General features: G+C 43.7%; 1 protein-coding gene across 6 annotated transcripts in view; it reads right to left on the bottom strand.

Annotated features, from left to right (window-relative positions):
* The window catches only part of VEGFC (vascular endothelial growth factor C), a 182,461-nt gene extending 156,294 nt beyond the window's left edge, over window positions 1–26,167 (bottom strand). For 2 of the 6 annotated variants that reach the window (XM_033942916.1, XM_033942908.1), the window contains exons 1-2: window positions 25,398–25,523; window positions 23,738–23,855 (exon numbers count right to left, since the gene is read on the bottom strand). In XM_033942916.1, the coding sequence (XP_033798807.1) occupies window positions 23,738–23,752 (15 nt within the window). In that variant the 5' untranslated portion in view covers window positions 23,753–23,855; window positions 25,398–25,523. Of the gene's footprint in view, window positions 1–23,737; window positions 23,856–25,397 lie in introns of all 6 variants that reach the window. The other 4 variants (XM_033942895.1, XM_033942902.1, XM_033942911.1 and 1 more) reach the window with 4 other exon arrangements.
* Window positions 26,168–26,369: the final 202 nt, after the last annotated feature.

Consider the following 26,369-nt stretch of genomic DNA (forward strand, 5'->3'; position numbering starts at 1 on the left):
CCCCAATGTGAGGGAGTCTGCAGGACGCTACCACTACCCCATACTGGACACTCCCTCACAATGTCAAAGCTTAGCTCTTTATTTGGCATCGTTACTCAGAAGCAATATGTGTCTTCTATGGCTCTTATGGGAGATCTTCACCTCCAACTGCCTGTTACTTGGCACTGTTGCTCTCATTCAACATCAAGTTACATAAAGCAGCCATTTCACCATCTGCCAATTAAAAGGTTAATATAGGTAATTTCAAGTTTAAGTTTCAAGTTTATTTAAAATATTTGATATGATCGCAATTTCCAAATCCAATGCGATTTACAAAGATTAAAAATAGAAAAAATAAAAAATCCAACAAACAGGACATTAAAAACAATTACGACATAAAAATGCAATTGAGAGGGAGGAGGTTAAAAAAAATAGGATTAAATACAATTCCAAAATAAATGAAAAAGGATGGGTAAGGTGACAAAAGGTTAGGGAACGGTACCCACTTAATTTATACTTAACAGTGTTCCTTGTCCAGATAAATTCCAGAATGAGGTCATATGATTTTAAATGGGTCAGTTAAAGGCATCCTTAAACAGTCAACTTTTTAGTAGGCCTTTGTACTTATTAAGTAATTTTTCTTCTCTTATGTTGAAAGGTAGCTCCTCCTTAGAGGGAAGTGACACAGGAAAGAAGAGTCAGGAAGTCAAAATTATGGGAAGAAGTTGACATTTATTGAAACAATAAGGCAACATTTTTATTAACATTGTTATCATATCGTGTACTGTACAAATATACAATATGTTAACAAAGCTATGCAAACTGAGGTTACAACACATAATCAGATAGCTGGAAAGAGACAATGTGAAAGACAAAGCATTTTAATCTGGCAGCTAATCACCAAGGTAAGCTATCATTGGCATTTAGCTCAGAGGCACAATTACTAGCAAGCTGTACAGATCTATTACTTCATCTAAGTCCACTGAAGCTTGTTTTGTCTTCTAGGACAAATCAGTTCAGCATCAGGTACTGGGACTCTTCAGTTGTCCCTCAGTTCATGCCGGTTCATAGACAACGGCGCGAAAGACAAAGGCGCGCGCCAACAACTGAGCGCAAGACGGAGGCGCGCGCCGCTCAAAATTACAGTTTTTAGGGGCTCCGACGGGGGGTTTTGTTGGGGAACCCCTCCACTTTACTTAATAGACATCGCGCCGGTGTTATGGGGGGTTTGGGGGGTTGTAACCCTCCACATTTTACTGTAAACTTAACTTTTTCCCTAAAAACAGTGAAAAAGTTAAGTTTTCAGTAAAATGTGGGGGGTTACAACCCCCCACAACGCGGCGCGATGTCTATTAAGTAAAATGGGGGGGTTCCCCCATAACAGTAATTTTGAGCGGCGTGCGCCTCCGCGCTGCGCTCAATTGTCTGGGCGCGCCTTTGTCCCGGCGCGCTTGACCTGACACCGTTCAGGCCAAAGAAGACTTAAGCAAAATGTATTTTGGTATTCCTCTAGACACAGACTGATTGCAGGTTGAAAGTGAGTTTGGTTTCTTTAGGTCCTCTCCAGAAGTATAATTTTTGTTTTTAAATTACAGGAAGGAGAACGAAAGACATCACAGAGAGAAAGAAGGAGGAAACAATGTCTGAAAAAGTTGAGAAGCTAAAAAAGCCAGAAGAAAAAGAGTAAAAGGAAAAAAAGAGTAGGTCTTTAAAAAAAAAAAAAAAAAAAAAAGATATGTTAGCAACAGGAATTGTACAGTTGTATGCAAACATTTAGATACTTTGGTCAGGTAGCAATTTTCTTTGAATCCCTAAGTGAGCAGAAATTCATGAAATCTCTATATGGTTCAACGTTAAACAATGTGTAAAGGGGCTCTAAATCTGTCTTTCTATGTTTTAAAATGAAGAAAATTCTAGAACCTGATCCTAATCTCAATATTCTAAATTCTAGAGCCTGATCCTGCTCTCAGCCTAGGGCAGTGTAATAAACAATAGACCTTTCTGTCCATCATTCAGCAAAAACTGTACCCTATTAGGATTCTGGGGGGAACTTTTCAAGACCCTGTATATTGGGGCTTTGAATTCTTAAAGTTGGTTCCAGCACATGGTGTGTGCTGAGGGAGCTCGGAGGCGCACTGGAGGAGCATGAGCGCACTGCATCTCTTAATGACTAGCTAGGTCTTAGTTTAATGAAAGGAGAAGTGCAGGCTTGATGGAGGATCTAGAGTAGAGATCGATATATCCCAGACACTAAGTTACCATGGCATCTAGAAACTGTGCCAAAGTACCCAGGATTTCCTGTCCCTGAGCCTTTTCCTTTTGAACTCCCTCAAAAACAATGCATTTCATACTTCCACATCACAATTCAGCTCTCTGTAAGCATGAGCCGAGTGATGCAGGAAGTTTGAGAGGTTTTGTGGAACACGAACCAAGAAACCATTTTGGACTTCCTGCACTAAGCAGCTCAGGCTTACAGAGAACTGAATTATGAGACGTTTCTGAGGCAGCTCCGCAAATACAAATACATTAAGGGCTCCTTTTACTAAAGTGAGTTAGGGCCTTAACACACAGAATAGCCCCGGCATTGAGCTGGCGTTATACTAGAAGCGTACCGCACGGTATAGCGCACATTAATTTCGTGCATGTGCTAAAAACGCTAGCGCACCTTAGTAAAAGGAGCCCTAAGTGCTTGAAGTGACAGATATGATAGCAAGACAGACTGGAGAATGAGATAGAGTGAGAGACACTGGAAGACTGGGGGGTGGGGGACTTGACAGAGACTGAATGAAGACTTAAGGATGGGGCATGAGGGAGAGACTAGTTGGGACCCAAGCTATGGTGATACATAGCTGACAGTATGCTCTGGGAAGGAAGATTGCTGATTATTTGTAGAGGTACCTTAAGAGAATGAAATAGGGGCATGAAAAGTAGAGAAAGTTTGATTATGATGGCATATTCTACTGAATTGTCTGAATTGTGCAAAATATGTTTTAAATGTGTTTACTTGGACCAGGGGTAGACAATTTCAGTCCTCGAGAGCCACAGGCAGGTCAGGTTTTCAGGACATCCACAATGAATATCTAACAGATGGATTTGCATGCACTGCCTCTTTGAGATGCAAATCTATCTCATGCATATTTATTGCGGATATCCAGTAAACCTGACCTGCCTGTGGCTCAATAAAGAGAGAGAGAGAGAGAGAGAGAGAGAGATTTACTAAAGCTTTTTATCCATAGACACAGAATAGAAAAAGAGCCTTTGTAAATCAGTTTCCAACAGTGTTACTACTGATCTGAGAGTGTGAGAGTGAGAGAGAGTGTAAGAGAGTTTGAGAGTGAGAGAGTGTGTGACAGAGAGAGATTTACTAAAGCTTTTTATCCATAGACACAGAATAGAAAAAGAGCCTTAGTAAATCAGTTTCCAAACAGTGTTACTACTGATCTGAGAGTGAGAGAGAGTGAGAGAGTGAGAGAGAGATTTACTAAAGCTTTTTATCCATAGACACAGAATAGAAAAAGAGACTTGGTAAATCAGTTTCCAAATAGTGTTACTACTGATCTGAGAGTGTGAGAGTGAGAGAGAGTGTGAGAGTGAGAGAGAGTGTGATAGTTAGAGAGTGTGTGTGAGAGAGAGAGATTTACTAAAGCTTTTTATCCATAGACACAGAATAGAAGAGCCTTAGTAAATCAGTTTCCAAACAGTGTTACTACTGATCTGAGAGTGTGAGAATGAGAGAGAGTGAGAGTGTTAGAGAGAGAGAGATTTACTAAAGCTTTTTATCCATAGACACAGAATAGAAAAAGAGCCTTAGTAAATCAGTTTCCAAACAGTGTTACTACTGATCCGAGAAGGAATTTTCCCTCCTAACTCCCAGCCTTCACCAAGGACAATGCTGGAGGGAAGCAAGCGAGGCCTTAGCCACTGGCTCAATTTGGGGGATAACTCCTACATTTAATGAAAATATGTCAAGGGCTGGTCTAGAGAGAACCACTAGTTTTATTTTGAAGTATTCCTCATGAGGAGAGCGAGCCTAATATGTTGCAACCCATTTCGACATCCAGGAGGCTGTTTGAGAGAGACTGAACCCCGTGCATCCATTTTTCCTTCTATGTTATTAGCTGTCACACAACCTCCCTTTGTTCAAGGTTGTTTTTGTTTTTACTGAGAAAGCTTCATCCTTTTTCATGCATGTATTTCTTGTGTGGGTATTGCCAAACAGTTCAATTTTCATTTTATTGGTCCATAGAACTTTGTTCCAAATAATTTGATCTTACAAAAGTTTTGTTTTGCAAATTTTACAAGATGACTTTTATGTTGAGGTCACAAAAAATGTTTACTTATGACAACTTCCCCATGCAGGTCACAGTTTGATAAGAAAAACTGATAATGGACTTCTGGTCAACAACTCCACAGTTGGCTAGACATTTCTTTAGGTCATCTGCAGTGATTTATGAATTCTGTTGCAGATTTGATCAGTTTTTGGGAAGTTCTATCAAAGATTTTTCTTGGTCTGCCAGATTTTGCATCAACTTAAACAGTTCTAAGTAATTTTTATTTCTTAAAAATGGTTCTGACAGTTGAAGTTTGGAGAGTGTGACACAATGGTTAAAGCTACAGCCTCAGCAACCTGAGGTTGTGGGTTCAAACCCATGCAGCTCCTTGTGACCCTGGGCAAGTCACTTAATCCCCCCATTGCCCCAGGTACATTAGATAGATTATGAACCCACTGGAACAGACAGGGAAAAATGTTTCAATAACTGAATAAATTCATGTAAACTGTTCTGAGCTCCCTTGGGAGAATGATACAGAAAATTGAATAAATAAAATAACCCCCCTTTTACAAAGCTGTGAAAGTGTTTTTTTAGCGCCAGCTGGTGCACTGAATGATCTGCGCCGTTACCGATGCTCATAGGAACTCTATGAGCAGGGCCGCCATCAGGGCAGTACTACCAGTCCTGCATTCAGGGGCCCGGAGGTGACAGGGGGCCCGGGCTCCCCCAGGGTCCTAGGCAGTGTTCCCTCTAAGGCAGCGGTCTTAAACACGCGGCCCGCGTGTGGCTCTCCAGGTTTTATTTGTGGCCCGTGGTCTGGAGGCGATCATTCTCTTCCTTTTGGAGCAGCAGCCGGCTCGTTCGTTCAAAACCGCGGGTTGGCGGCTCCTTGCGCTATCCACTCCTGCATCGGAATCCTCTCTGATGTCACACCATCAGAGAGGCTTCAGACGCAGGCGCGGATCTCGCAAGAAGCCGCCACCCGCGGCTTTGAACGAATGAGCCGGCCAGACACTCTGCTGCTCCAGTGGCATACCAAGGGGGGGGGGCGGTCAACTGTTCTCCTTAGCGTGCGGCTTGCGGCTCGTCTAGAGCAGTGGTGCCCAATCTGCTTCCCTTCCCTTCTCACTGCTGCCATCAGGTATCAGGCCGGCACCGTGTCTTTGATCTCCCTGCTTCTCTTCCCTGCCGGGCCGACCAACTGTCGCGGCGGCCCGACGTCAATTCTGACGTCGAGAGGACGTTCTAGCTAGCCAATCGCTGCCTGGCTGCCCGGAACGTCCTTTCCGACGTTAGAATTGACGTCGGGCGGCGAGAGTTGATCGGCCCAGTGCAGAAGAGAAGCAGGGAGATTTCGGCCTGTTCCCGATTGCGGGAGCGGCAGCAGCCTATTCCGCGGCGGTGGTGGCATGGGGAGGCAGGAAGGAAGAAAGAAAGAAGGTGTGTGTGTGTGTGGGGGGGGGACAGGGAGCCAGAAAAAAAAAGCAAAAAATGGGGCACGGAGGAAGGAAGGAAGAAAGAAAGAAGGGGGGGGGGGACAGGGAACCAGAAACAAAGCAAAAAAATGGGGCACAGAATCAGAGAAAGACAGACATAGAGAAAGAAAGAAAAAGTTGGGGGAGGGAATGAGGTCTGGAGGAGAGGAAGCATACAGGAGGCTGAAAGAAGGGAAGAAATATTGGATGCACAGTCAGAAGAATAAAGTGCAACCAGATGAAATTACCAAACAAAGGTAGGAAAATGATTTTATTTTCAATTTAGTGATCAAAATGTGTCTGAATTTATATATGCTGTTTATATTTTGCACTATGGCCCCCTTTTACTAAATCGCAATAGTGTTTTTTAGTGCAGGGAGCCTATGAGCGTCGAGAGCAGCACTGGGCATTTAGCGCAGTTCCCTGCGCTAAAAACTGCTATTGTGGTTTAATAAAAAGGATGGGGGGTATATTTGCCTATTTTTGTATGGTTGTTACTGAGGTGACGATGCATAGAGTCATCTGCCTTGACCTCTTTGAAAAAATCCAGAATAGGAATGATAATTAACATTTTCTCAGCGTATAGTGTGCTTTGTGTTTTTTTATTTTATTTTTGGTAGATCATTTTGACTTGGTCATTTTAAAGTAGCTCGCAAGCCCAAAAAGTTTGGGCATCTCTGAGCTAGAGCGTTGAAACTGTGTATTTCTATTTTATCCCCCCTTTTACAAAACTGTGGAGCGTTTTTTAGCGCCAGCCGTGGAGGTAGCAGCTCTGATGCTCAGAATTCTATGAGCGTCAGGGCTGTTACCACCGTGGCTAAAATCCACACTACAGTTTTGTAAAAGGGGGAGGGGTTCGTTTGTGATGACATATTCCATACTAGGCGAAGGTGTTTTCTGTGTTCTTTGTGTTTGAAAGACATGGTTTTCTGTTAGGATTGACGATGTAGGATTGATCTGTGCTGGTCTGACTTGTTTAGTTTTACAATGGGTGTATTGATGTACTGCTCACTGCAATATGTAAGATGCTGCCTTTTCCTAGGTACTCATGTTACTAAAAATCATGTTTTTCCTATAGATGGGGGGGTGCCAAAAAATGATGGGCCCCGGGTGTTACATATGCTAGGTACTTCACTATGTAAAGATACCAGAAAGCTGGCGTAGCAAAAACTTTAAGTAAATTGTTATTCTTCTAAGTTTTGAGTATTTAACCCTCCCACAATCTCACGGGCACTCGTTTCAAGTTTCAAGTTTATTGAGATTTTGATTTAAACGCAATATCAAATATTTTCAATGCATATAACAAAAATAAATTTGGGGAAATAAATAAAACCATTTGAACAATAAACATACAAACATATCCATAGATGATTAAAAATACATAAGGAGTACAAGGATAAACTACATTTGTTTAAAAATGCGTCCTCCGTGCCTGCTCATAAATTTGTGGAGTATGTAACTTGTCGCTCATGCATATTTTTTTTTGCACACACCTCATCAATCCTTAGAGGAAACATTGGTCCTAGGCCACCATAGCACAAATTCCTGTATTATGCTTCTGCTGTGCACAACAATAAACAATAAACACTGCTGTCATACTTTTTTTTGTCCCCTGCCGATTTCCTGATAGCACCCCCCCGGACAAAAGGGGGGGAAGGGGTGCGTGGGGAGGGGGGCCCAATAGGATTGCTCAGTAAGGGGCCCAGAAATTTCTGATGGCGGCCCTGTCTATGAGCGTCAGAGCAGTTCAGAGCATTCAGTAGGCCAGTAGGAGCTAAAAATTGCTTTTGTGGTTTTGTTAAGGGGGGGGGGCAAGTTGGAAATGTATAGAGATTTTTATAGCTTTCCTCTGCATTATAAGAGTGAATTATCTTCATTTTCAAATGCTAAAGATGGCTGTTTAAAGATGTCCCTGCTTGTTGAAAGTAAACAGAAAAAAAACACAAAAAACAAATCACAAGTGAGGTTAGAACGGTCAAAGTCTGTGTTCAAATAAAGTATTGTCTTCACCTAATTCAAGTCATAATGAGTCATGAAGATAGAGACGTTTAAATACCTATATGGCATAAATATGCATGAGGTGAGTCTCGACTGAAAAGAAACTCCAGAGTGAGAAGGCATGGGATCAAATTTAGAGGTGGTGGGCTCAGGAGTAATCTAAGGAAATACTTTTTTAAGGAAAGGGTGGTAGATGTGTAGAATAGTCTTCTGGTAGAGGTAGTGGAGACAAAGACTGTGTCGGAATTCAAGAAAGGATTGGACAGGCACGTGCGATCTCTTAGGGAGAGGAGGAGATAGTGGATACTGTGAATGGGCAGACTGGATAGGCCATTTGACCTTTATCTGCCATCATGTTTCATTGGAGTCTGGGCATTCCAGGCCATTTAAATACTTTTAAGGTGTTCACAAAACTGTTAAAATGACCATCATATCTCCCCTCTCCCATCTTTCTTCCAAAGTATACATATTGAGATCTTTGAGTCTGTCCCCGTATGCCTTATGACATAGAACACAAACTATTTTAGTAGCCTTCGCCTGGTTCAACTCCATCATGTTTATATCTTTTTGAAGGTGCGGTCTACAGAATTGTACATAATATTCTAAATGAGGTTTTCCCCAGGGTCTTATACAGGGTCATTAATACCCCTTTTTTTCTTTAAAAAAAAATTATTTATTTAAAGTGAAGTACACCACAAAGATACACCAGGAATGAGAAACAATCAGAACTCCAATAATGTTGTACAACTGCAAACCCCCCCCCCCCCCCACACACACACACAAAATAACACATACAAAGAATAAAGTGCCAAATGAGAAAAGCAGGCTCAACAAAGACAGTAGAAAGGGTTCAGGAGGTTCCCTCAAGAGAGGGCATACCCTCTTCCAATTCCAAATAGCTGCCCCAAATGTACAGAAATTGCTGCCACTTTCTAGACAAAAGAGCAGACCCCACTCAGCCTGTCTCTCATTTGCTGCAAGACGGCGCCACCGGTTGCTTCCAATGTTGGGTGAGCACCAACCGTGCGGCTACAAAAGCCAAGGAGACCAATTTGTCCTGATCATCAGTGATGCTTTCAACCGCACCCCCAAGAGTGGCACTGCAGCCTGCTTAGGCAGAGAGAGAAACACCAATTTACTATATACAGAAAAACCTGGTCTCAATAGGGGCCCAAGTTCGGACATTCTCAGCACATATGAAAAAGTGTACCCCGATTACCACACCCTCTCCAATAATCAGCAGACAAAGCTCGTGTGAACTGCTGACACCGTACTGGAGTAAGATGCCAACGAAGCATCACTTTCACTGCATTTTCCACCAGTACCGGTGCATAAGCAATATGCTGACTGCGAGAACAAAGCTCATCACATTCCCTCTCAGAAAATTCCTGCTGTAAGTCCCTCTCCCAAGCCTTTGGCCTAGGATCCCTATTCACCAATTTGTATAACATAGAAAGACACCCCTCTCGGAACAGTGAATACCTCCTTTTTCATATTAGTCATTCTCCTATCTAAAAGCCAAATATCATCTCATAATAATAAACTTCTCTTTATTATGACAGGGGTTGCCATAAAGCTTAATTTAAGGATTTGGAAAACTGGGATAGATTGAACTATACCTTTTGGTTGGAGTCTCTCTGTCACGTTTCTAAAATGGAATGTAGTATGGCTATACAACAGGGACATTACAAAAAATTTCTAAAAATTTGGGAGCCATTGACAAAATTTTGCAAAGAGTGATTGCTGATTTTGCCCTTTGGTCATACATGTCCTGGGTGGGTGGGAGGGGTTGGAATACATTTTTTTTTTTTATTCTTTAATACGAGTGCAATTTTTGAATATGAATATGGGGGATGATATATTTTTTGTCATAGATTACAATTTGATTGATTTTAAATGCTTTTATAGTGTAATATGATTGTATAATATGTTGCACTTATGTATGGCTTAAAGTGAATAAAGATTTTTAAAAAAAGAAAAAAAAAGAAAATGGTCTATTTATTTTAGGTATTTATATACTGTCTATCAAAGGACCGGTATTAGAAAGCTGTTCACTTAATTGAGTTTCCCTCGTATTAACTTAACATGATTGTATTTGACACTGACCTTGTCATGCTCTTAAGTTATTTGTACTTGTACACTCACCATCTATGTATGGTCTCTTATTTAATCTCTGCTAATAACCACATTGTACTTAACTGTGCATCTAAGTATATAATAAAGTTTTATGTTATGTTATCTAAGCAGTTTGCAAAGCAGGTTTGCTCAAGCATTTTCTCTATTGTCTTTGTGGGCTCACAATCTATCTAACGTACCTAGGGCAATGGAGCGACTTGCCCAGGGTCACAAGAAGCAGCGTAGGATTTGAACCCACAACCTATAAGGATGCTGAGGCAGCAGCTCTACCACTAGGCCACTCCCAAGTCCTCACCTTCAAACCTGAACTTTTTGACACTTCTTTGGAATCTGAAGTGGTTCCCAAGAACTGGAGACAAGCAGATGTGATCCCTCTAATCTGATCCAAACCTTAGATGTATATACTGTATCATCTCCTGAAGTAGGGGCTCGACTCGGTTTACATAAGACATCAATAAACAGGGAATCAGTTTAACTAACATGTGAATGACTAAACAAAAGACAATTAACACTCCTTAGCCATTACCCAAATCTATTGAAAGAGAAAGTGGCTGGGAACTACAGATCAGCTTGTCAGTAGTCAGTAAAATTATGAAACTACTGATAAAACAGCCAATAGTCCAGTTCCTGAAATCTAGTGGATTAGGATATCTTGGCAGCATAACTCTACTAAAGGTAAGCCTTTTCAGGTAAAACTGATCAATTTCTTTGATCTGGTGACCAATGAGTTGCAGAGTGTGCTAGACAAAGTAGAGAATTTCAGCAAGGTTTTAAAGCAAATGGATTAGAAAATGAGTGAAAAAAAAAAATTAGGGCACATGTTTCACTTCAAGGAAGGAACTTTGGGCTCCAGGCACCATACTTGAATCATTGGACCAATTTGGCTCAACTGAAATGGCTATCCTAAAAGTCTGTCCTTTAGGAGCGACTCTATAGCCTTAGGGGTTAGCGCCCAAGAAAAGGATCTGGGTGTCGTTGTGCAGTGGCGGCCAAAAAAACAAACAGGATGCTAGGAATTATTTAAAAAGGGACAGTTAACAAGACTAAAAATGTTATAATGCCCCTGTATCGCTCCATGGTGCAACCTCGTCTGAAGTACAGTGTTCATTTCTGGTCTCCTTATCTCAAGAAAGATACAGTAGTGCTAGAAAAGGTTCAAAGAAGAGCAACCAGGATGGTAAAGGAGATGGAACTCCTCTCGTATGAGGAAAGACTAAAAAGGTTAGGGCTCTTCAGCTTGGAAAAGAGAGGGCTGAGGGGAGATATGATTGAAGTCTACAAAATCCTGAGTGGACCAGAACAGGTACAAGTGGATCAATTTTTCACACTGTCAAAAATTACAAAGACTAGGGAAATTCGATGAAGTTACTGGGAAATACTTTTAAAACCAATAGGAGGAATTTTTTTTTCACTCACAGAATAGTTAAACTAAACGCAGATAGCGTAGCTGGGTTTAAGAAAGGTTTGGACAAGTTCCTGGAGGAAAAGTCCATAGTCTGTTCAGGGCTGTGGAGTTGGAGTCGGAGACAATTTTGGATACCTGGAGTTGGAGTTGGAGTCGAAGGATTTATCTACCGACTCCACAGCCCTGAGTCTGTTATTGAGAAAGACAGGGGGGAAGCCACTGCTTGCCCTGGATCGGAAGCATGGAATATTGCTACTCCTTGGGTTTTGGCCAGTTGCTAAGAACCTAGATTGTACACCATGAGAATAAGCTACTGGGCTTGATGGACCATTGGTCTGACCCATTAAGGCTATTCCTATGTTCTTATAATCTGCAACAGATACACACCCCAGAAGGGTAGTTCATTAAGCATGAATTCAATATCAGCAATTTTGCATGTAAATTGTCATCACAGAATACTAAGAATAAAACTGCAATTATAAATTTAACTTTAGGCACAACCACTTATACCAGTAGTTCCCAAACCTGTCCTTGGGGAGCCCCCAGTCAGTCAGTAGGGCAGTGGGGCCAATGCCAGAAGGACTTCAACGGCCTGCGTATGGCAATATAGACCAGGAGCTAGAATGCACATATTCATATAGCCAGAGTACAGATCTTCCGTATCTCAGGGGAGAAGGGAATGACATCTAATAGTGGAACTTAGCAAGTAAAATGAATAATTACCAGATTGTTGGTTTAACATTGCCTTAAAAAATGAATGTGACTGTTGGGCAGACTGGATAGACTACACAGGTCTTTATCTGCCATCATGTACTACGTTTAGTTGTCAACATCATACATGTGAGTAAATCCTGAAAGGAACTGCCTTGCTATCCATTACAGCAGGATTTAGGAGGAAAGGGGGAGTAGAACTTTATCTGAGGCTTGGAATTAGGAGCACACAGCCTCAGAGATATTATAAATATTTTGATTGCTACTTGTTGTATCAAGCATTTTGACTCTTGCCTCATTTTTCTTATTTTGCCTGAAGAGAGTCAATTTATGTAAACAGTTGGTTCAGAACAACTTCCCTTGGACTGCATTGAGTTACTGTATGCCGAGTATGACAAATAAAGCCACTCATGGCCTCATAAAAAATTCAGTCCCAGTTCTGGTTCCAACTCCTATGTTGAGTACACTTTAGGCAACTGCCTACTTAACACAAACAATAGGTTACACAGGACTCTTATTTCACAATGAAATGTTGCAGAATAGTTAGAACAGTTATGCAATCCAAAGAGTTGGTGTCCTCTGGGTTTAGTACTGTTTGTTTTTGTTCTATTTACAAAATATGGTATTTGCAATAATAATAAAAATCCTAATACTACCACTGAGCAAAGACATTGAAAATAATACTTAAAGGCATTTAAGTGAAAATTAGGTTGTCACTTTGATGGTATATTGCGATGTTTTAATCCCGATTAACAATTATGTTGTAAATACTTGCATATTTTTCCAATCTCTCCTCATTTCCTTTGTGAAACTGCATATTAGTATGTTCTAATGACAAAACAGATGGCATGTCACAACTGAAAAACATATTCCAGCAAGTGACCTCCAGAAAACAAATGTTTATGACGGAGTGTAACATAACATATTTGACTTCCTCACAAAAATAAACATATTTCTAGAGTAAACCTATGTACTCGCAGGAGCAGTAAAGAAATGTTATATTCTTACTTATCTGTTGAAATTCGAGTGGATGAGTGGCTTATGCAACCTGCCTAGATCTGCCAGTTAGTAGAGGCAGTTTAGCAAATGTTAATAAACTATAAAATATGAACTTCTCATAGCTAATAAAATTGAATGTACAAGTTTAAGTAAAAATACGGAGCAAACCTCAAAAACAGTTGTACATCAAGACCCTCATCATCTTCAATGCGGGTTTTTATAAAGATTCCTGCAGTGTTCTTATGAAAGTGAGTAGAATGGAAGAGTAACAGTTAGTGCAGCAGCCTGAAAACCAGGGAACTGGGTTTGATTCCCTCTGCAGCTTCTATCTCTTGGCAGGTCACTTAACCCTCCACTGCCTGAGGTACAAAATAAGTACCTGTACATAATATATACCACAGAAAGGCAGTATATGAAGTTGTCCCCCCTCCCCCCCACACACACCCTATTTTGCTACAAACTAGCCACCACAAAAATGAAATTCACTATCCCTATGCCAGCTACCTAAAGTTCAACTATTATTATTTCATTGGGTCTTAACTCAGTTCTTTCCCCCAATAAGCACAGAATGAGAAGTCTTTTTTGTTCAAGAAAAAAAAAAATCATTATCAAAACTTCAATTATCTGCATAATATATAATGGGGCAATTTTATAAATTAGTGTCTTAGTCTAGATACCCCAAACTGTGCATTTAGGACTAATCCTATAACAGCAACTAGGTGCCAAGATCAGCACAAATGTGCCCATGTTTAGGTTACCCCTTTCTTATGCTATGTCAATGGCGGGAGTAAGTTGGCCTACCTAGGTGTGTCAAGTGACAAGCATAGTTTCTAGAATACTAGAAACTACGTGCAATTAGGACACATGTCTACAGTGCACCCATGCTCTGCCTTTACAATTAAGCACTATGGCACTTAAGTTGTACCTTGTAGAATAGCGCTTAACACACATGGGCACCAGCTGTCCATTAATGATGCCTTTTGACATATTACTTTAAAATTCATGCGAGGCCTATACAACTTACACCCACTGTCACCCCCTAGGCACCTAACCGGCTTGGTTAGTGCGTTCGGGCGGCAACAATAATCTCCCCAGGTCTTTTATCAGGCTAGGCAACTGCCTAACAGTACAAGCACAGGTAAGAGATGCAGTCTTTCCAAAACAAACACAGTCAGAATGGCTTTGAAACAAAAATAAAGGTTTTATTCAGGCCACCGGCCAGATAAGGTTCAATCCCTTTGGTGACAGTCCTAGTATATTTCACCAGCAAGAATATGGAAATACATTCAAACAATAGCCCATGGTTTCTGCCCTGAAAACAGTCTTTGCATAAACAAATATATTATTTTTTATACATTCCCAACCTCCAGTTTGCGGCACTGGCATGGACAAAAGGATGGAAAACAAAACAGCAACAAAAACTCAAAAGAGGATCTTTTCACAGTCTTAAGTTGGAGACCAACAGAGTAAAGCAGTTCTTTAGGAGAAAGTGGATAGCCTATTGCAGATTCACAGGTAGGTTTTTTTCACCATATAATGCAGACTTGCAACATCCAGCTTTGGTTTCAATAGCCGTGTGAACTGCACTGAGCTAGTCTCAGCTACACACAGCACACCAATCAGTCCCAACGTGGGGGAAGGGATACTGATTCCAATGACAGATTTTTAAAAAATACAAAACGTTTTCTCGGCTCAGGAACTCTTCCAAAACAAAGGATTGTGCTAACACACACAGTAAACCCAATAACAGCGGAACCTGGAGCGGCCCGCTTTCCCAAAGCAAGATTTCCTCCCCCTACGTCTCATACCACCCACCAAACCCAAGGAGACAATGAAACCTGTGTGGTAAAAACTTGGCCGCAGCCCTGTTTATTGAAAATAAACATATTTAAATAACATATTAACATATCTTAAATAACATCTTACAAACAGCATTAAATAACATTATTGAATTGAACCAACACAATGGTATCACCATTGTGCCCCAGATCCCGAGCTACCATCACCGATGTAACAGGCCCCCGACCCCGCAAGGGTCCGAGGGGGTGGCATGTACTCACAAGCCCCATTGTCCCGGGTCATCTGACTCACCAGGCACGGCTCCCAGCTGGCCCACCACTCATCCCATGATGAGCCCAGCTGCCAGTAGCTCGGGATACCGCCCTCAAAACCCCGATCACCCCCCAAAATAATGGGCGGGAGGGTGGGAAAGCCGACTCGGAGGACCGAAAGCTGTTAACGGTCCTCCAACAGCCCTCCCTTTATAACCTTACCCAACCTTCCCTCCGGCTGCGACCCACCCAATTAGAGGTCAATCCCCGAATGGGAAAGACCTCCCTCATGTCCGGTCTCGCTGCCCATCCCAAAAACTCCCTTACCCTCACTTAACCGACAGGCGACCCTGCGGGCCTCCCAGCTCCGCGTTAGGGTCGCCCGTCGAGACTAGCTCTCGGGCTTAGCAAATCACATAGCAGTAAGCAGGAAGGTTTAAAGCAAATCTTAAACTTACAATTCAGCCGATTTGCATGGCTTCAGTTGGTTCATAAACCTCTGGCATGCCTGTACCAATTTCCATAGCTTCTGGCTGTGGAAGAGACTCTGAACCTGTACAGAGAGGAGCTTCTCGTGCCTCTTGTATATCCCAGTCAGCATGGAAATCTCTGGTAGGGCACTCATGCTGGGCTCCTGAACTGTCTCTGCTCTGACCAGTCCTCCTTGCCCTGCCCCCAGCTTCCTTCCTGATCTGCAGCTTCCTGGGCTCTGCACTTTCTAGTCCCTGTCTCTCCACTCTCTGCAATCTGAGCTGGCTTTTCAGGAGCTCTAAACCACGCCTCATAAGCCAGGGTGGGAAATTAGACTCAGGCATTTCTCTGGAAGGTTTCTTTCCCTTGCTTCTAACAGCCCTCTGCTTTAAAGGGACAGGACTCCTACTAGGTAGACTCTGGCTCGTCTCAGCCCGGTCCCTGCTCTCCCAAGGCCAGTCAGTATCACCTGGAGACCCTGCACTCACTTAATCTGCCCTCTTACAATGGGGCTTAAGCAAAACCCTGTCTTTCCTTGGGGGAAACCTTGACTTGTACCTAGGTTTGTCCAGTGGCGCACCTAGGGTATGTGACAACTGGGGCCCATCATTTTTGACACCCCCGATCCATCATTTTTTTGACACCTCCCCTCAGCCCATCATTTTTTTTGACACCTCCCCCTGGCCCATCATTTTTTTGACACACACCCCCATCCTTGGTACGCCACTGCTTCGTTTCGAAAAAGGCTAAGAAGCCGGCGGGAGCGGCAAAAGCATCCTTTAAGGAACACTCTCCCGATCTCATTCTATCCCACCCCCTTCGTGACGCCACTGGACAGCGTTCTCAGTCATTGGTCGACCAATGGTTGAGAACATTGTCCGGTGGCATCACAAAGGGTGCGGTATAGAGCTAGATCGGGAGGGTGTTCCTTAAAGGATGCTTTCGCCACTCCCGCCGGCTTCTTAGCCTTTTTCTTGGCCGTGGGAGTGGACTGGCAGCCACGCTGCGTGCACCTGGGGTGGTCCACCCCCCACCCTGCCCTCGGTACACCACTGGGTTTGTCACATCACCGATCAGACCACCACCATCCACATGGGACCTTAACCTAGTACTATAGCAACTCACTCTACCCCCCCCCCCTCCTTAAAACCACTAGGGGAGGCAGGCTACAGGTTCCTCAAATGGAAAACACTACCATCTCCTCGGTCAGGCACATTAGCGAAATCCAGGTATTGATCCATCACCTTCCTTACACGCTACTCTTTGAAGACTGAGCTGCGCTCAGGAACCACCCCAGATTTCTGCCTAAGGTGATCGCAGCCTTTCATATAAACCACCGTTTGAGTTTAAATTGCTCACGGGTTTGTTTGGATTATATTATTTATTTAGGGCCTTATTGTAGGTGTTTTCATTATTACATACACATAGGGGGCTCAATGATGGTGTGGTGGTGGAGGCTTCCCGCCTCAGCCCGGAAGTGAAGCATCGGAGCTTTTGCTCCCATTGCTGATGGTTCACACTGAGAGCGCCCTTTACTTCTTCAGTGGAGTTGCTTCAGGCTAGTACTATTACTCATTCTGAGCGTCCCCCATCCAAACCCTGTTGTGACTGGTTGTGCCTCTTTGTTGTTACTTTCATATAAACCAAGCAATCTTCCTCCCTGCACTCTACATCAAGCCAGGGGAGAACATGGGACCCCGCCAGCGGCACGCCCTGGACTGCATGTGGGCACTACATACCTACTTGGACAGGATGCAACAGATCAGGCAAGCATCACAACTGTTTGTCTCCTATAAATATTGAATTGCCCCAGTTATCTTACAGATTGTATGTGATGATCTTAAGGTGGCCAAACAAGTTGAAAAGATAACAGCGAAAGCTAGAAAGATGGTAGGGTGCATAGAGAGAGGTATGGCTAGTAGGAAAAAGGAGGTATTGATGCCCCTGTATAAGACTCTGGTGAGACCTCATTTAGAATATTGCGTACAATTCTGGAGGCTGCACCTTCAAAAAAGAAAAAAAAAAAAAAAAAGATATTACAGCATTTAGTTCACCTCTGAGTTTGGTGGTGGGGGGGGGGAAGAGAGAGAGAGCAGAGAATAAAACGTTACAACATAAGACAACCTGTATTTATCACCCATCCTCTAAACAGGATCTCACTGAGCTTTACAAGCACTTCAGACGCATGCAGCTTTCAACCGGCTCAGTTATGAAAAGTCTGGCTACTGGCTCTTAAAACCTGATGCACATGAAAGAACAAGTCAGTGGGGGATGACGGATTTAGATTTATGAAGTTAAGAAGCTCTTCTGGTTTACAGTTCAGCACTAACCCATACCTCCTTCTGAAGAATTTTAATCACATCAGGAATGGATCTCCTGTTACAATGATATAATTAGTGATTTTGCCTTATAAGGGCAAACTGCTGATTTATAGACGCAGATTGAGAGAGTGCATATAAAAATATATTAGCATGATTACGGTAAATACATTGCTTGGCAATATGGGATATTCTCTTTCAATGCTATCTTTTGAAAGATTATGAGTTTACTAGGCTAAAATGTTATTCTGTTTCATCTGGAAGCAGTGTTTAATTTACACCAGGAGTTCAGGGCTGTACATTTAACATTCAATAGACAGTCCCTGCTCAGAAGATCTTACAATCTAATTTGGACAAACACAGCACATCTCAGGGTTAGGGAGTTTCTGGCAGAAGAAATGATACAATGGGTAAGGTATCGTCTAATCTTCATAAGGAAAAATACTTTGGAATACACGATAAGTGGCTCTAGTTTTGCATTAATTCTCAAAATATATTTCTACCTTCACTCCACATCCACCGTTTACATAATTTACCTATAAAATAACTTAAGGAATTTTTTTTCTAATTTGCTTGTTTATTTAAAAGGGGCTCTTTTACTAAAGCTTACAGCCTGTTTTACAAAGCCGCTACCACACGGCAACAGTCCCAAAGCCCTTTAAATCTCTGTGGGCTTCGGGGCCGTTACCACGCAGCAGCTGGTAGCGTGGCTTTGTAAAACAGGCCCTTAGGGCTCCTTTTACAAAGCTGCGCTAGCGGTTTTAGCGCGAGCTAATTGCTGCACGCGCTAGACGCTAATGCCAGCATTGAGCTGGCGTTAGTTCTAGCCGCGTAGCGTGGATTTAGCGCCCGCTAAAAATGCTATTGTAGCTTAGTAAAAGGGCCCCTTATATCCGATGTTTCCATCTTCTAAAAAGTATCCAATGTGGTGTACAGCATTACGGGGCCCTTTTACTAAAGTGCGCAAAGCGTAAACAGGTGTTTACTTTTGGAATTTTCTTCGATTTTGCTCTCCTTAATTTTTTGCAGGTCTTGCATGCTAATGGACAAATTTTCAAGGGGCCTGTAAAAATTAAACAAAAACAAATTACCGTATTTTCACGCAAATAACGCGCACCCGTATAAAACGCGCACACGGGTATAGCGCGCAGAAATCACGATGATATGTACAAAAACTTTGGTATACCGCGCTCACGGGTATACCGCGCATGCTGCCTGACGCTCCTTTCGCCCGCCCTGACTTTCCGACTCTCCGTTCACCCCCCCTGACTTCCGTGCACTGTCCCCCCTTGAAGGTCTGTCCCCATCCTGAAAGCCTGATGCCCCCCCCCGACGTCCGATACATCCCTCCCCCCGAAGGACCGCCGACTCCCCAACAATATCGGGCCAGGAGGGAGCCCAAATCCTCCTGGCCACGGCGACCCCCTAACCCCACCCCGCACTACATTACGGGCAGGAGGGATCCCAGGCCCTCCTGCCCTCGACGCAAACCCCCCTCCCCCCCAACGACCGCCCCCCCCAAGAACCTCCGACCGCTCCCCCAGCCGACCCGCGACCCCCCTGGCGACCCCCACGACCCCCCCACCCCCCTTCCCCGTACCTTTGGTAGTTGGCCGGACAGACGGGAGCCAAACCCGCCTGTCCGGCAGGCAGCCAACGAAGGAATGAGGCCGGATTGGCCCATCCATCCTAAAGCTCCGCCTACTGGTGGGGCCTAAGGCGCGTGGGCCAATCAGAATAGGCCCTGGAGCCTTAGGTCCCACCTGGGGGCGCGGCCTGAGGCACATGGTCGGGTTGGGCCCATGTGCCTCAGGCCGCGCCCCCAGGTGGGACCTAAGGCTCCAGGGCTAATTCTGATTGGCCCACGCGCCTTAGGCCCCACCAGTAGGCGGAGCTTTAGGATGGATGGGCCAATCTGGCCTCATTCCTTCGTTGGCTGCCTGCCGGACAGGCGGGTTTGGCTCCCGTCTGTCCGGCCAACTACCAAAGGTACGGGGAAGGGGGGTGGGGGGGTCGTGGGGGTCGCCAGGGGGATCGCGGGTCGGCTGGGGGGCGGTCGGAGGTTCTTGGGGGGGGCGGTCGTTGGGGGGGAGGGGGGTTTGCGTCGAGGGCAGGAGGGCCTGGGATCCCTCCTGCCCGTAATGTAGTGCGGGGTGGGGTTAGGGGGTCGCCGTGGCCAGGAGGGTTTGGGCTCCCTTCTGGCCCGATATTGTCGGGAAGTCGGCGGTCCTTCGGGGTGGGGGTGCGAGTGGTCCTGCCGGGGGGGGGGATGTATCGGACGTCGGGGAGTCGGCCGGGCAAGAGGGCTTGGGCTCCCTCTTGCTCCGATCGTGGATGTGGGTGCGGGTGGGAGCGCGTGCGAGCGGTCGTTCGGGGTGGGGGTGCGAGTGGTCCTGCCGGGGGGGGGGGATGTATCGGACGTCGGGGAGTCGGCCGGGCAAGAGGGCTTGGGCTCCCTCTTGCTCCGATCGTGGATGCGGGTGCGGGTGGGAGCGCGTGCGAGCGGGTCGTTCGGGGTGGGGGTGCGAGTGGTCCTGCCGGGGGGGGGGGGGATGTATCGGACGTCGGGGAGTCGGCCGGGCAAGAGGGCTTGGGCTCCCTCTTGCTCCGATCGTGGATGCGGGTGCGGGTGGGAGCGCGTGCGAGCGGTCGTTCGGGGTGGGGGTGCGAGCGGTCCTGCTGGGGGGGGTGAATCGGGCGTCGGGCGGGGTGGGAACTATGTTTTAAAACTTTTGTATACCGCGCTCATGCATATAACGCGCGAGGGGTATGCGCGGTAGGTAAAAACGCGTATAACGCGCGCGTTATATGCGTGAAAATACGGTAAAAGTCCTTATTTTATTGCCATGTTATAAATGGGTTTGGTGTGTGGGAAAGTCCCTCCTTAAAAGGTGCTAAGCCCATTTAACTTATTTTAGTAAAATGGTCTAAGTTTATACTTAAACACAGTTTATATAAACAGATAACGTTCTGGTATTCATGCTCTCCCTCTTCCCTTCATTAACCACAGAACGAAAAGAACTGCATAAACCAGCACAAGATAGATTTCCCCCCTAATACACAACTTATTTAAGGAGAGAAGTTTTTAATTTCCTCCAGAATACCCTGTAATTCTGCTCTATCATTTGCTCATGCAGAAGTCAATTCCACAATTCAGAAACAGCCACCAATAATGCCCAAGTTGCAAATCATATCAGTTTCAACTCCTTAATCCAGTGGTTCCCAAACCCATCCTAGGGGCACCTCCTCCACTACATGCAACGCTCATGAATATTCATTGCTGATATCCTGAAAATCTGACATCCTGGGGGGATCTCCCAGGACAGGTTCAGGAGTCAATGCCTTAATCTCAGAGGCTACCAAATGCACAATTGGAATACTTCTTAATACTCAACCAAGAACAAACAGCTCTGGACCGGTGTATAAGTAAGCAGGCCCATTCACCTAAAAGCCAAGGACAGCAATTTAACGTATATCCCGACTTTAGTGGCCCGTGGAAGTTCTTCAACACAGGGCAGTGGCTCCTAAACCTGATCCTGGAGGCACCCCAGTCAGGTTTGCAGGATACCCACAATGAATATTCATTAGAGATTTGCATGTAGTGGAGGCAGTGTATGCAAGCTCTCTCATGAATTGTGGATATCTTGACCAGGACCAGGATTGGGAATTGACCTCTTGAGACATCTCATTATTTATTTATTTTTAAAATTTATACTGTTTAAGTCCTAGGCGGTTAACAATATATCCACGCACATAATACTTGAAAGCAGTGCAAAATCTAAGCCACTACATACTGAATCAGTAAGGGCTCCTTTTACAAAGGCACGTTAGCGGTTTAATGCGCGTAATAGTGCACGCTAAACCCCCGGCCGCGCTAGCCGCTACCACCTCCGTTTAAGCAGGCGGTAGTTTTTCGGCTAGCGCAGGGGTTAGCGCGTGATGAAAAGTCGCGCGCGCTAAACCCGCTAACCCGCCTTCAAAAAAGGAGCCCTAAGGCAGCCCTTATAGACAAACTTATGTTTAAAACCGGAACGCATCAGTTTTGCGAAAAATTCATAAATTTTCTGCTCTGTGATTATACTGCAGTAAAATAGATATTCCTGATCACAATTAAAGGTATATAAGGAGGGATGCAATTGAAGAGTGTGAACTTACAGTACATTGCCTACTCTGTAAACAAGAATGTCCATAGAGTTCCCAGATGCTAGCCAACAGAATGAAACCTGGATCACAATTTTCTAAACTCTGTGCTCCATCAGTCTCACTTTAATGGCTGTCATATAAAAAAGCATGATAAATCTTGTTTACCTATCTAGGGGTCTATCTATTAAGCATGATTCCAGACATCTAAATTTTTGCTTTCTGTACAAGTTTATACTTCATATGTAAACTGAAAACTATAAATAAATAAATATATATATATATATATATATTTAAAAGCATGATTTCCATAGACACACAATGGAAATACTCTTTACTATATCAGGCCCCTGACTACAGCTACATACAGTATCTCTATTAAAAAAAAAAAATAAAAAGAAAGAGTCCTCAGTTTTCCAATGCATGTGGGTTTGAAATAAGTACACTGTCTTTGTGCATTCTTGACACCAGATTTCTCTTTTTCTGTTCTTGGTGTTCCTGATCACCATTTTTTCTCTCTCTGTGTAGCTCCTTCCCACCCACCACACTTTCACTTTCATTCCAAATCCTTAGACATAGGAATGATCACTGTTCTCTAGAATGCAACAACAAAAATTTAACAATTGACTATTTAAGGTCAGGAACACAATATAAATCTTAAATACAAAATATGCAGCAAGAACTATCTTTGAAAAATGCATTGCCATATACCTATACATCTGAAACTATTTCAGTTCAAAATCAACAATTTTACACAGTGGTATGTTATGGTCAAGCAGTCTATAAAAATACTGATTTTATGCAAAACATTTAAAATATAAAACAATCCATTTCATTATTGCATTGGGGTTTAAGAAGTAATTAAATATGCTGCCTATCCATAAATTACCTAAGGGCTCCTTTTACAAAGGTGCGCTAGTGGTTTTAGTGCGTGCTAAAATGCTGCGCGCGCTAGCTGCTACCGCCTCCTTTTAAGCAGGCAGTAATTTTTCAGCTAGCGTGAGCTTTAGCGAGCGCTAATCTTGGATGTGTGCTACAAACGCTAGCACACCTTAGTAAAAGGAGCCCTAAGTGATTTACAGTAACATGCAATTAAAATAAACTATCCCTAATTACCGTAATCAGATTTAAAACTTGTTAAGAGTCCATATCCAATACATATTCTAATTATGTCTCAATTATATTCTTATTAGCTGCCACCTGCAAAACATTTAAGGCCAAAAGAGTCTTTGTACTCAAATGCCTCTCTACGTCTTGCCCTTCTCCTTCTACCCCATATCTTTATCCACCTGACAGCTCTTTGCTGTTCCCTTTCTTCCCTCTGCCCTTCCATTTATTTCGAAGGACCCTTCATTCATTCTTCCCCATCACTCATCTTTCTTACCTTTCCCCTTGTATTTTGATTCTTATCTGGCCCATTTCTTTTTCATGACCCCACTCCTCTCCTCCACTCCCTTTTCCTTCTTCCCCCTCTAGTCTGCACCATATCTGTGTAAGGCTGTGGATTTCCACTGTGGACCGCACATGTGCATAAACTCATGTGTGAGTACTTCAGGAAGTCTATTCAACAAGATAAGCAGGCATATATCATGGTGCACATATTCAGGAATGTGGAGGGAGTCAAGTCTGGTGTGCAAAAAGTCTTAGAAAATGGTAAGAGAAAAATAAAAGGCAGACAGATGCTTACAATTTTTTTTTTTTTGGGGGGGGGAGTGTTGGGGGGAGGAGGGGAAAGAGAAAAAGAGTTGCTGCTTAGTATTAGGTTAGATTAAACTTCACTCACCTGAAACAAGAACATTAGAATGAGTTAGTAGTTCCTCCTGCAGTGTCTCATAGGTTTATTTTTTAACATCCAATGCTTACATAGAGCCTCCCTTTCTCTCTGCCTCTGATGAGTAAAACTATCAACAGAGAGCGAAAAGCAAATAAATCTTGTGTAGACAGCAGCACATGTAGTCCAGGTTTCAGAGCTGGTGCTAGTCATAAACAGACCAGTCAATTGTTTAGGAATCTGAGCAACTCAAGAGGATCCTTGAACTGGCCATACTATTATTTTCATTATTATACTTAACACCAGCACCGTTTTATTATTTTAACCTGCAGGTCTCCACTTCTTCCTCCCTACCATCTTCCCTTGACCTCTCCCTCTCCCTCCACAGTATCTTAACTGATTCCACCTTCACTCCCTTCCTATGCACTTCTACCCATTTATCTCCCACTCCCACCACAATGTACTTGATTCTTATTCCTCAATGTTCCTGCAGTAAGATATGGTTGCAGTCAGTGAGTCCAGGTGAGCCAGTGCATACTTTCTGGCCTTGTATTGACCTTGCTACACTCCTCTCTGATGAACTTCCTACTTAAAAAGAAAACATGTGCAGAGGGCACTTTGACACCTCACAGATATATGCTCACCTTCATCCTAACACTGCTAGAACTTTTCCCTGCATAGGTAAGAAGATGAGTAAATTAACTTTGAGTCAAGGGAGAAACAGAAGTCAAAGGGGTAGAGAAGTGAGCAGCTGGAAAAGTGCAGAGGTCTGCAGGGAATGGAACGGGGGTAGGAGCAGGCATTAAAAAATGAAGCCCAGAATCTTGTACGGAAATAAAGATGTCCATGTTTGGATGGAAAAAAATTAAATCTGAGGTACCAAGAGTGTGAGGAACAGAAGTTTGCAAAGGCATGGAGGTTCATCGGGAGGTGGGAAGATATTCAGAAGTTGGGATGGAGGTCCATAGAATGAGATGGAGGAGCACAGGGGCAGAGTGAACAGAAAAATAAGTAGCGGTCCATAAGAGCAAGAGGGAATGGAATGAAGTTCCTTGTGGAAACGTAGGGGAGGGGGGGGGAGAGGGTTAGGGGAGTAAGGGCAAAATACTCATACCAGAGTCCCAAGTTGGCCATGCCTGCTTTCACAGTCAGCAGACATTACATATACACACCCTAAACCTATAAGAAGAACTCAAAGTACCAATAAATGCTCAAAATGAACATGCAGCTGTAAAGACAATTCATTTGGGCTAACACAGATTACACAATAGCTAGTTATAAATGTAACATAAAGCAGCGTGCAATATAGTTATAGTAGAGATCCATCTTCCTGTAAACTATATTTCTACAAAACTACTAGCAGTTTGTGAAAAGGACATATCAGACATGGCATGGGGGGGTCGAAATGGAAACAAATCTCATTAATGTGTCCTCTGTTCTTTCCAAAACACATCAGCTTTACGTCATTATTGAACAGCAATTGCAAATCATTCACTTCCCTAACAGCATGTTAAAGCGGCTACGACTACTGCAACAAGCTACTGTTCTAAGTCTGCTCTCCAGTTCCCAAATTTTCAGGGAACTTTATTATCATTGTTAAGCAATACTTTTTCTTGCACTTTATATGGTTTGGAATTTTTAAGTTTGCAATTTCACATTTTATATTCCTTACCTTTGGCTCCCCCAAATCCGGATCGTCGTAATATCCCTGTCCCGATTCATAAGCGCTGTGCCTCTGAAGTAATACTGCATAGAAAAAAACCACAGCTACCTCCAGCAAGTGCATTTTTAAACAGCTGGACCCTTTGCAGATGGGAACCTGTGGTTTATACTGAATGTCTTTTCTTTTCCAACCACGAGCCAGTAAATCCCTTGACGAAAAAAAAAAAAAAAAAAAAGATTGTAGCCGCTTTGGAGCACAAGTTATCTACAGTGGGTCAAGTAACCCAAAATGCGAAACACAATCCTAGACCGGGGAAAAAGTGACATCCGACCCAGTCACTTAAGAGAGCGAGGCAAAGCGTAGCCCAAGCCAGAAACTCCAAAGAAAAACAGATGGAACTTTTTTCTTCTTCTTCTTTTTTTTCTTCTTTTCCTTTCTCATGAGAATAAAAGAAAGAAAAAGAGGAAGTGGAGAGATTGCGGCGAGCCAGCACCGAGACCTCCTGGCATGGCTCTGGCTGTGGAAATGTCAGCGGTGGGGAGAGCGCACGGCGGCGCGTGCGAATGGGAAGCCGGACAGGAATGGTAGGTTTAAAGCAGTGTGTAGGACCGAGACTGTGAGCCCGCCAGAGGGAGGCGGGGAAGAGGAGCGAGTACAGCACCACCTCCATTCCTGCCCCTCCTCCCGTCCCTCAAATCTCTCCGTGTCCCTTCCCTCAGGCTTGATTGAACGGCGTTGCCGCCTGACCAAGTGTTCACTGTACAGCAAATTTCCCACCAAAATGGGCTATTGTTTTGAAAGCCGGTGGCGGAAAAACGTCTGACGTTTGTGGGTTACAGTTTGGAGGGCTATTTTCTTTCGATGTGTGCGGGCTTTTTTTTATGTATTTACTTATTTATTTTTTAGCAGTACTGCTCCTGCTATTCTGGCTCTCTATCTCTGTACACTCCAAGCCTCATTGTAGTGCTCCGATAGTATTTC

This window comes from Geotrypetes seraphini, chromosome 1 (assembly GCF_902459505.1).
Source record: "Geotrypetes seraphini chromosome 1, aGeoSer1.1, whole genome shotgun sequence".
In the NCBI taxonomy this organism is placed as follows: Eukaryota; Metazoa; Chordata; class Amphibia; order Gymnophiona; family Dermophiidae; genus Geotrypetes; species Geotrypetes seraphini.